Here is a 12057-nt window from a genome sequence, read left to right on the forward strand (position 1 = left end):
GAGCCCCAGCCGGGGGGGTGAGTCTCTGTAGGCAGGGGGGTGCCCGTGGGGAGGGGCCCCGAGGTGTGTGGGGGGGAGCCCCAGCCGGGGGAGTGAGTCTCTGTAGGAAGGGGGGTGCCCGTGGGGAGGGGCCCCGAGGTGTGTGTAGGGGGGAGCCCCAGCCAGGGGGGTGAGTCTCTGTAGGAAGGGGGGTGCCCATGGGGAGGGGCCCCGAGGTGTGTGTAGGGGGGAGCCCCAGCTGGGGGGGGGTGAGTCGCTGTAGGAAGGGGGGTGCCCACGTGGGGAGGGGGCCCGAGGTGTGTGTAGGGTTTGGGGAGCCCCAGCCGGGGGGGTGAGTCTCTGTAGGCAGGGGGGTGCCCGTGGGGAGGGGCCCCGAGGTGTGTGGGGGGGAGCCCCAGCCGGGGGAGTGAGTCTCTGTAGGACGGGGGGTGCCCGTGGGGAGGGGCCCCGAGGTGTGTGTAGGGGGGAGCCCCAGCCGGGGGGGGTGAGTCTCTGTAGGCAGGGGGGTGCCTGTGGGGAGGGGCCCCGAGGTGTGTGTAGGGATTGGGGAGCCCCAGCCGGGGGGGTGAGTCTCTGTAGGACGGGGGGTGCCCGTGGGGAGGGGCCCCGAGGTGTGTGTAGGGGGGAGCCCCAGCCGGGGGGGGTGAGTCTCTGTAGGAAGGGGGGTGCCCGTGGGGAGGAGCCCTGAGGTGTGTGTAGGGACTGGGGAGCCCCAGCCGGGGGGGTGAGTCTCTGTAGGAAGGGGGGTGCCCGTGGGGAGGGGCCCCAGCCGGGGGGGTGAGTCTCTGTAGGAAGGGGGGTGCCCACGCGGGGAAGCCCGGAGGGGGAAGGGCGCGGAGTCCCTGCCGGGATTGGGATCCCCAGCGGAAGGGGGCGGGGGCAGGGGCATGGGAGGGGTTCGCCCCCCCCCGCACTCCGCCCGCAGGTCCGGGGGGGGGGGGCGGCCCGGGGATTGGCTGTGCGTCCGCCGGCGGGTTGGCCCCGCCCCTGCCACGTCCGTGCGGAGAGTGCGGCGCGGAGCCGGCAAGGGCGGGAGGCAGCGGGAGCCTGGAGCCCATCGCTGTGTGAGCGCCGCGCGGGGCACGTTCTGTGGGGTGTGGGGCTGGGTGTGGGGGGCTCGTTCGGTGGGGTGTGGGGCTGGGTTGGGGGGCACGTTCTGGGGGGGTCGGGAGCTGGGTTTGGGGGGCATGTTCGGTGGGGTGTGGGGCTGGGTTGGGGGGCACGTTCTGGGGGGGTCGGGAGCTGGGTTTGTGGGGCACGTTCTGGGGGGGGTCGGGAGCTGGGTTTGGGGGGCACGTTCGGTGGCGGGCTGGGTTGGGGGGCACGTTCGGTGTGACGTGCAGGAGGGGAGGTCTGGGGAGGTACAGCTAGTTTAAGGGGGGACACATGGTGGGAGAAGGGGGGCTGGACTGGGGGTACCGGGTGGGTGAGGGACTGGATATGGGGATATCCAGGGATGGGGGCTGGACTGGGGGAGCACATGGTGGAGAAGGGGGTTAGGGCTAGGGATCTCCTGGTGCATGGGGGCTGGGGTGTGACTGTGTGGGGCAGGCAGATTGGGGGACATTGCGGGGGGACAAGGGGAGGAGAGTGTAGGGGAAAGAAATCTCTTTCCTCCTAGCCCAAGGCTGACGCCCATTGTAACTTTTCCATGCAGACTAAGCTAGCGTTCACCTGTGACGGGGATCCCTGAACAACTCTCCCTTAGGGGGTGGCTGCCTGGTCTCCTCTAAAGAGATGTTCACTCCCCTCCTGCCTCTGTTTAATTAACTATGGCAACTAATGGTGCTGTTTGTGAGAATACAAATTTTAAGGACGGTAGAACCTCAGAATATGAATGGAGGTGGTTCCTAACTCTGAAATGTTCCTAACTGAACAAAAAGTGATGGTGGTTCTTTCTGAAGTTTACAGCTGAGCATTAACTTAATACAGCTTTGAACCTTCACTTTCTAGAAGAAAACTGCTTCTTTCCCTTGATTTTTGTAGTAGTTTATGTTTAAAGCAGCACTGTACTATATTTACTTTTTTTTCTTCTCTGCTGCTGCCTGACTGCGTACTTCCTGTTCCAAATGAAGTGTGTGATTAACAGGTCAGTTTGTAACCCTAGTGTTCCTATCTCCTCAAGAGATTCTGCAGTAGTTCTATTGCCATCTGCCCTGGTGCTTCCTGGAGACCAGCACAGCAGGATGATGTCAGAAGGGAGTGGAAGGAGGCAGGTGTCTCAGAGTTGCTACAGTGAGGACATGCTTTTTCCATGCACCTTCAGTGTGGTTCAAACTCTTCCTGATGGTGGAGGCTCCCAGCCCCCTTAACTTCCTTGGAGATTCCTCACATGTACCCAAGTGCAGAATGTGGTCTTAGAAGTGGAAGTTCCCTGTAATTAGTTTGCAGTAGTTTTTGATTGCCCCTTTCTTGCCAGGCCCCCTTATCTCTGGCAAAGGAGGACAGAACTTTTTCAAAGCATATTCATATCTGTTTGAACTGGCATGTGTGCTGATACTGAACAGGTCCTCTGCACCCCTTCCCAGTCTGAGCTGGGGTTGGTCCAAGTTCCTACTAGTTTCTAGAGGAAACCCAGGGACCAGCCAGCCTTGGGTATTGTATCTTTGAATTTATGTAAGTTAGTTTATTACTTTATCAAACTAATACTAAATGAAAAGATTTAAATTTTCCTGGTGTTCTCTTCTCTAATATTTCTTTTCAGTGTGTCATCTGAGCGTTTTCTAACACAATACTGGAATTACTTCCAGTTTTGTTCTGCACAGAATATTGTTTGAGTAGAGCCCTATTATTGTATGATCAGCCATGAGTTCTGGGTAAGCACAGGATGGTCCAGCAACTAAAACTAGGCACGCTCAGTTTTATTTAAGCAGCAAAGAATCCTGTGGCACCTTATAGACTAACAGATGTGTTGGAGCATGCGCTTTCGTGGGTGAATACCCACTTCGTCGGATGCATGTAGTGGAAATTTCCAGAGGCAGGTATATGTATGCAAGCAAGAATCAGGCTGGAGATAACGAGGTTAGTTCAATCAGGGAGGATGAGGCCCTCTTCTAGCAGTTGTGGTGTGAACACCAAGGGAGGAGAAACTGGTTTTGTAGTTGGCAAGCCATTCACAGTCTTTGTTTAATCCTGAGCTGATGGTGTCAGATTTGCAGATGAACTGAAGCACAGCAGCTAACAAATTATTTCAGCATAAGCTTCCGTGGGCTACAGCTCACTTCTTCGGATGCATAGAATGGAACACACAGACAGGAGATATTTATATGGAGTTTCTCTTTGAAGTCTGGTTCTGAAGTTTTTTTGCTCCAGGATGGCTACCTTTAAATCTGCTATTGTGTGTCCAGGGAGATTGAAGTGTTCTCCAACAGGTTTTTGTATATTGCCATTCCTAATATCTGATTTTTGTCCATTTATCCTTTTCTGTAGGGACTGTCCAGTTTGGCCGATGTATATAGCAGAGGGGCGTTGCTGGCATATGATGGCATATATTACATTGGTGGACGTGCAGGTGAATGAACCGGTGATGGTGTGGCTGATCTGGTTAGGTCCTGTGATGGTGTCGCTGGTGTAGATATGTGGGCAGAGTTGGCATCGAGATTTGTTGCATGGATTGGTTCCTAAGTTCGAGTTATTATGCTGCAGTGTGCAGTTACTGGTGAGAATATGTTTCAGGTTGGCAGGTTGCCTGTGGGCGAGGACTGGCCTGCCACCCAAGGCCTGTGAAAGTGTGGGATCATTGTCCAGGATGGGTTGTAGATCTCTGATGATGCATTGGAGGGGTTTTAGCTGGGGACTGTATGTGATGGCCAGTGGAGTTCCGTTGGTTTCTTTCCTGGGTTTGTCTTGCAGTAGGAGGCTTCTGGGTACACGTCTGGCTCTGTTGATCTGTTTCCTTATTTTCTCGTGCGGGTATTGTAGTTTTGAGAATGCTTTGTGGAGATTTTGTAGGTGTTGGTCTCTGTCTGAGGGGTTGAAGCAGATGCGGTTGTACCTCAGTGCAGGTTTATTTAGTTTGGCATAACATTAGCTATCATGTAAGGTACCAGAGCTACAGTGGCTTAGTTTTGTCAGCCTTAGAGTAATTCAAACACTTGTTATAGCTTGAAAATCGTCTCCATACATTGGCATGGTCTAGTCACTAAAGCCCAGGACTGGGCATCAGAAGACCCGCCTTCCTATTCCTGGCTTTCCTGAGACCTTGGGAATGTCACTTAAACTCTTGGTGCCTCAGTCCCACCACCTTTAAAATTAAGATAATACTTAGCTACCTCGTAAAAGTATTAGGCTTGATTGTATAGCACAGTGAGATCCTTCAGTAGAATTCAGGTTGTTGTATGGTACTTCTTATTTTTTTAAAGGTAGGTGGAGAGTTTCTTTTAGCATTTACCCAGAAGAAATATACACTGCAGATGTTTACATTTAAGTATATCATTGTTTGTGAAAAGGGCGTATATGTAAAGGTCATCATATAGCAGCAGGTAAAGGAAAAATATTTAGTGCTTCCTGTTGTACTTACAGTGCTGCCATCTGATCTGAAACTTCTGTGCTCTGGATTCCATTCAAATGCCTCATACGTAACACATTCTGCATTTTTCCCTAGACAGTATTACAGAGATGTTGCACTGTCTTATAAGTCATGTAAAGGGCATTTTTTGAAATATAAGGATCCTAATAAAATAGGTTTTACAACTTATTTTACTATGGCATGTCCAGTGATATATATGAACACTGTACCTTGCATTGAAGAATGGTGGCTGTTTGGTTCAACTGAAGATGTATAAAGAGGACTCTTTTTAAAAAAGAGAAAATCTAGCCTCAGAAATAGTCTTTTGAGTTCTAATTCATTTTATATACACCCTCAGATATTTTAGTTACAGAAGCAACATACACACACAAAAAAAGAATAATTTACCTCTAAATTAGAGAAATCAGCAAAATGTCCCTTGTTTCCATTTTCTATTCTCCTCCCCTCACCCACCGAATTACAAACATTTCCCTCATGTTATCTTTTAATCATTTACCGTTGTTACACTGTAACCATGGCAGTATTAGCCAAGTGGTAAAACAGTCAATGAAAACCTACATCTGGCAGTAAAAACTGCATTTGATTTTGTAAATTCACAAAGTAGATTGAAAAACAAGCAAGCAGTAGCATGTGAGAAGTGTTAGGTTTAAAAAAAAGTGCATGATATTTAACGAGGGGGAAAAGTATGCAAATTGTTGTGGAGAGAGAGAGAGTTTGTGTATGTTCGTGTGAAGTGATTCTAACTGAATTGCTAAATATTTATGTAGTGGGACTCAGATTAAACTACTAGTGTGCCCATGAATGGATAGTTGGGGGAAAGAAAAATTCTATGAGCAAAAAGTGTGTAATTTTGCTTATCCAAATTGTGGTCTCTCTAGCTTTGAGATACAGTAGTGACGTTTGTCCTCCTTCTTCTTTATTAGAAGTGCTCGATTTTTTTGAACTGGGTGTGAATGCTAAGCATACTGTACAAAATCTGCTCCAGTTACCTTAATTCCATAAGAGGTTTGATTCATTACCACAACAATAAAGTTGCTATTGAAATAGGCTTTACTTAATATGCATTAAGGAACTTCAAAGGATGTACTTTTATTGTTTGTTTTAAGCCCAAATCTTGCTAGGTTCTAGATCAAACAGTACAACTGCTGATAAAGGAAATAGGAGATTAAATTTCATTAACCTTTCATTGCGTCATAGCGAAAACATATGTTACTATGTAAATAGCTGGCATAAGGGTATAAACATAAAATCATGTTACTATGTAGCTACCAGGATTACAGAGTATAAACATTAACTCAATCTCAAATGTTTTTTATAGAATGCATCTATGTTTGCTTTCAGTACACCTGCTGCAACCATTGCTGCCATGATGCCTGTTGCAGCTGTGATGCCTGATGACACACCAATGTTTGACCCAAATCTCCTTCATGAACTTGACTGGAGTCAGAACACAGCAACGTTTTCTCCTGCCATTTCACCTTTAGATCCAGGGGATGGTTTAGTTATGAGACCTCTTTGCACTGCTGATTTAAATAGAGGTGAAGTCCTCTTCTGTTTCCTATTGTGTAATGAATATTGTGGATCCGAATTGTACACAGTACAGTGCAACCTGCACTAACAACCATTTCCAGTAGGTTGCCCTCACTTCATTATTAATAACTTTGAAATCTCTCTGAGATTTACAATACAATCTACCATGTCCTATAGCTGAGAACCATCTCTTCTGTTGGTCTAGGTTAGTGTATGGCCCCATTGTGGTAGCCAAATGCTTAGGCATTGATACTTGCTGGTTGCTTGGGTGATCACTTAAAACAAATCTTAAAGCTCAGATCTTCCAAGTAATCCACACGTTCCTGTTCATCAGAATCTCTTGTAGAAGTAACACAGGTTTCTTTTTAAAAACAATATACTGACTCAAAGTCATTTGAATGTTAGTAAATACAACTAATTCTTTAGCTCTGGAACTTGGGGAAAACTTGTTTTGAAAATACAGCTCAACATTCAAATGATTTCTCTGCGGATCCATGAAAACATAAACCTAATAGGGTATGTCTACGTTGCAATTAAACACCCGTGACTGGCCTGTGTCAGCTGACTTTGGGGTCATGGGACTCAGGCTATGGGGCTGTTTAATTTCAGGGTAGAGGTTCGGGGTTGGGCTGGATCGCAGGCTCTGAGAACCTGTCAGGCTGTAGGAGTGTACCCATAGTTTCTTTGCATTCTGTCTTTGCTTTGATTCACATGGCTCTTGTCTGCTTTCAAAACAGTTCACTGTTACAGCATTAGACAATGATTTAACATTGCTTATGGCATGAGTTCAAAATTAATGTTGCATTCATTTTCAAGATGTCGAATTCTGTCAGTATGCATATGGAGTATGTGGAGTTCTTTACATGTAACTAAACGGTAGGTGGCATATAGAGAAGTCTTGTCCCTTCACATCATGAATCTCAATGCTGTATTTATAAACTTCACTTTACTTGGAACACATCAATGTTGCTTTTGTGTGGTATTATTACATATCTAGCAGGGATATAGGGGGGCATTTTAGGAGCAGTTTCAGTAATCGTTCAGGGGTCACATTGTCTCGTTTGCATGGGTACAGCTATATGGCATAACGTGCTATTTTTGCTTGCATGATGGTGTACCTGAAATGCTGGAGTCCTGTTCTTTGGGCTTCTAGTTAATTGCTTATCTTTATCTAGCATTAACCCTTCTTTTTTTTGTTATACTTTTCTGCAACAGGCTTTTTTAAGGTTCTAGGTCAGCTGACAGCAGCTGGAGTTGTCAGTCCTGAGCAGTTTATCAGTGAGTACGTTATTCGTTATTTTGGCATTTGAAAAGGGGAAGGATGGCAACAGGAAGTTATTGATGTTGACAGTAAATCTGATCATGAATGAACCTCTTGACTGCTGTAGCTGGATGGTGCCACAGGAGAGTTTGCTAGCCCAGGCCTCTTCAGGCAGATTTCAGCGTTTTGAGATGGTTTAGGATCTCATGGTCATTGTGACATTCATTCGCCTATCCTAGGTGACTTCAGAGCTGGGCAGCTGGAAGTGCAAACATGAGGGTCTCATGATGTGTGTGGGGATGTCATCGCTTTTTGGGAGGGGCAGGGCCAGCCTTACAGTGAGTGACCACCCAGGGCCTTGTGGTCAGGGGGGCACTGTTTTTTTTTTCCCCACACAAACACAGCCAACCCGAGGCCCTTTTACCCTCCAGACACTGAGCCTGGAGCTGGTGGATGAGCAGGGATGAGGGCAAGGATGCCAGAAACTTTGTAGAATTGGGGGGGGGGGCGGCACTGGATCCGGGGCGTGTGGGGCCACATGCCCCCACTGTTCAACATGGGCATAGTTTGAGGGGCTAGGAGGCAGTGTTCCTCTGGGAACCTCCCCCTGGCCTGCAGGAAGCTCTGCAGCTGCTCCCTGTGCAGCGAGCCAGCCATTGGATCATGTTATACTTTTCTCTGCTAGACTGATGAGTCCATTGTTAAATGTTATTTCCCACATACTGTATGTACTTAGACTGAGCATGTCACCTCCGAACCTTCTCATTGTTAAACTAATTGGGTCGAGCTCTTTGAGTCTATCACCGTAAGGCAGGTTTTCTCATCTATTAATTCTCTGAACCCTCTCCAATTTATCAACATCCTTCGTGCGTGTGCGTGTGTGTGTGTGTGTGTGTGTGTCCGTCCTCCGTGCTGTCAGGCTTACCATTCTCGTCGAGGTGGGTTTTTTTGCAGTGCTGCAACTGAGGAGTTTCTGCGCACAAAGTGGCTTGGCAGTGTGTACACCACGGTAATTATACCAGAGGAAGCTGCTTTACTGCGCAGAAACTTGCCAGTGTAGACAAGGCCTGAGTTAGGATCCGTTTTCCATAAACCTATGTTGATCTGCATTAATTACGTTACCCTCCTTTAATTTTTCATTGAGTCCCATACGAACTGTTCTGTTACCTTGCCTGGGATCAATGTCAACTTGACAGCCCTATCATTACCCAGGTCATCCCATTACTTTTTTCATTGGTCTGCCTACAGAAACTAATAGGGCTTCGAGCTAGAGTTTGTCACTGTAAGAAAGCGTGATCTACTTTGATCTTAGTGGGTCTGTGATGCTAGCAGCAAGGGAGCGGTCTTCTCGCTGCATCTCAGAACACAAGAATTTGTTTTGTCTACTCTTTTTTGGTCATTTCCATCCTGAGTTGAAACAAATTCTATTTGACCCTGGGGTTTTGTCAGTTTCTAATTTCTTGGTCACCTCTTGGGTTGTGGAGTTGAATCAGTTTATGTGACTGTCAGGCACATATTTTATTAATAGATTACAACTGTCTTACTATTCTCCTGTTCCCACAGAAACCTTTGAACACATGAAGAGATCCGGTGATTACTATGTGACTGTTGTGGAAGATACAAATCTGGGACAGATTGTTGCTACAGCAACTCTAGTTATAGAACATAAATTTACTCATTCATGTGCAAAGGTACGTTTGTGCGTTCCACGCTGTAATTATAGAGAAAAAAATTACATTAAACTAATTGTTTTTCAAAAATAGTTAATGCAGTTTACTGTCAAACTGAGTAAGATGAGTGTACTCTGCTCATGTCGGTTACAAACACATTTTAAGATCTGCTTTCCTTGCTTACTTGATTAAAATGTGATGCAATGGTAGAGAGTCACTTGTTAATTTAACTGAAAAATGACTTAAAGGTGCTATAAACTGAACACAGACACATCTGTTTCCTCAGAGAGGAAGGGTAGAAGATGTTGTAGTAAGTGATGAATGCAGAGGAAAGCAGCTTGGCAAACTGTAAGTATTTCTTTAGTCTTTACCTTGCAACACCGTACAGGTCAGGAGCCCTGGATATCACATCCAGTTTCTAGCAACTGTTAACACACATGTGGTAGTTTCTTAGATGAACACATACTGATCAATAACTAGACTCAAGCTGTAACACATCACTTCCCTGCGTGTGCATGCGGACATGGGCACACCCCTCACATCACATTGTTAAACGTGCCCCCGAGCACAAATTCTCACTAACTAATGAATTGCAAATACCCACCTAACAGCTATCGAATGAACACCCTTTAATAGATGCCTCTATAGTCTCTATGGGAAATTAGCTAATGTGTTTTAATTCATGTGAATAATTTCACACAGTGGCATTTCATTTATGCTTCCTTCATGCTGCTGCAACACACTCAAAATGAATTTTTTCCCCAAATAAAAGCTGAAATAATATTTCATGTAGAAAACTGAACTGCCTCTATCATTGCAGCTTAAGCTTCTACTGCAGAGAGGTCTCATCAAACAGTAATAATGAAATGCTTGCATTCACTCTGAAGAATTGAACTGTAATTGTTCCAGTGTTCAGATGCCATTTTATATAACCTTTGGTGTTCTCTGTCTCTTTCAGATTAATGTCTACGCTTACGTTGCTAAGTAAGAGACTGAACTGTTATAAAATTACTCTCGAGTGTCTGCCCAAAAATGTGGCTTTCTATAAAAAGTTTGGATATTCAGTATCTGAAGAAAAATACATGGGTCAAAAGTTCTTTAATTAAGAACTTCCAGCTTCTTTTGTAAAGACTATTGGTGGAGGACCTTGTGATACAAACTCATTCTCTTCATGGAAAATGTAAATCGTTTGTCACTGCAAGTGTAGTGAGCCCTGTAGATCCTGGACAACAGATGTGTAAAAACTGCAATTTGAATGACATTTTCAAAGGTCTCTGGGGGTGATGAGCTGTTGGTACTAATTTTACTACTGTTCAGCCTGAGTGAAGCTTTTTTTGTTCTTAGCTGGGCTATAAAGGGGATGGTTTTTAACCAAAGGTATATATTTTTAATCTCAAAATTTTTCTTGCCTTGTATTTTTCTAAAGTTTTGCGCTTCTTGGTAGCCAAAGGGCAGGTAGTGTGGGGGTTGAGCTTCTCTCTGGACTTCATTGAAGGCAAATGTAAACTGGTTGGGGAACGCACCCTATTACATAGCAACAGTAAGGCAGAAAAGGAACTTGTTTTATTTCTAACCTTAAAATATAGACTTCAGTGTATTGCAAGTACCCACCTAACAGCTATCAAATGAACACCCTTTAATAGATGCCTCTACATTCTCCATGGGAAATTAGCTAATGTGTTTTAATTCATGTGAATAATTTTACACGGTGGCATTTCATTTATGCTTCCTTCATGCCGCTGCAACAAACTCCAAATGAAAGTTTCATAGGCATTAGCTTCCAAAATTAGATTGAACAGATTGTTGGAAGATATAATGTGGCTATAGTAGACGATTATTGGCCATACTTCAGTTGATATTTTAAAATATCCCTGAATACTGACTACATATTCAGACCCTGCACTTCAGTTGATACATTGGAAGGATTCAGAGCAGTCACTTATAAACTTGTGACTTGTGCACAGAGCAAGGAAATTGGAAAGTTGTCTAAAGTGCAAAATATTTCTCTCATCTTGAGTAAGGCTTCCCGTATTTCTGTTCTGCTTAGATTAATGTCATTTGAGAACAGGAGTTAACATCTCCTGTATCAGTGATGTGCTCAAAGTCAGCGAACACATTTGACTTATTACTTGCCATACGCGATCCTGCTGGGCCAGATATACGTTCTTCTCCGATGGTAACTGCTTACGCAATATTGAATTGCTGATTAGCAAAGAAATCCCAAATCCTGGTACCAAAGGCTTGATGCTGCTTTGAATTATCCCATCTGCTCTTAACATTGGGTAAATGAATTTAGCACTTCTTGCCATTTATGGCAATAAAACCCTTGTTTCAATGGTAACGTATGGTAGGAGAATGACACAAACTACAGTTATGAATAGGGTATTGTGAGTAATGAAGGTTACTACAGAACAATCTCTTCTTGTTTTTGAACAATTAGGTCTTAGAAACTGTTCTCTTTTCAGCTGAGGACTACTTTACGTTGTGGTGAGGGTTCTATTTGATGTAATTGATAGTACTCTAATATATTGTTTTCTTGGTGATGTCTAGGTTTTATTTATTTTTTTAAAAAAGCATTGTTTAATCTGAAATAAACAGAGACTGCCATATTTTCCTTGTCCTTAATGTGTTTCGCATTGAGGTTTGTACCAGCTGTGTGTGTACTTCCTTCAAATCGTCTAGATACAACCTGATTGCTTTTGCCTTCCCTAGTCTGGAGATCACCTTTTTTAAAATATCTGTTAAAGATCATGGTCTCTTTTCTCCCAGTGATTTAAATAAGGATATTGGATGCAGAGCAAATTTTCTTCAGAATTACCATTCCTGAGCTCTCTAAGGAGAAACTACAAAATCAGTAAGCCCGGTTACACTACTAATAGCTAATTGGAGACTATCCATCACTTGAACTTCCCAGTCCCGGAGCTGGAGAACTCCTGTTTGTTCCACCTGGGGGTCCTAAATGTGAGCTCAACAGTCCAACCCTTTGCCAAGCGAGACAGAAGCACACCTAACTGTTGGGCTACTGTACAGTAGGTAAATGTATTTTCACTACCACCCAAGTTTAAAAT

The 12057-nt window shown here is 44.9% G+C and overlaps 1 protein-coding gene across 1 annotated transcript; it reads left to right on the forward strand.

Annotated features, from left to right (window-relative positions):
- The first annotated feature begins 1969 nt into the window (after window positions 1-1969).
- On the forward strand, window positions 1970-11598 carry GNPNAT1 (glucosamine-phosphate N-acetyltransferase 1). Its single transcript, XM_050952775.1, has 6 exons — window positions 1970-2342; window positions 5870-6066; window positions 7274-7336; window positions 8883-9010; window positions 9276-9337; window positions 9948-11598. Exons 1-6 carry the CDS (start codon window positions 2287-2289, stop codon window positions 10093-10095), a joined length of 654 nt encoding a protein of 217 aa, XP_050808732.1. The 5' UTR covers window positions 1970-2286; the 3' UTR covers window positions 10096-11598.
- The last annotated feature ends 459 nt before the right edge of the window (window positions 11599-12057 follow it).

Source organism: Gopherus flavomarginatus, chromosome 5 (assembly GCF_025201925.1).
Source record: "Gopherus flavomarginatus isolate rGopFla2 chromosome 5, rGopFla2.mat.asm, whole genome shotgun sequence".
NCBI lineage: Eukaryota > Metazoa > Chordata > Testudines > Testudinidae > Gopherus > Gopherus flavomarginatus.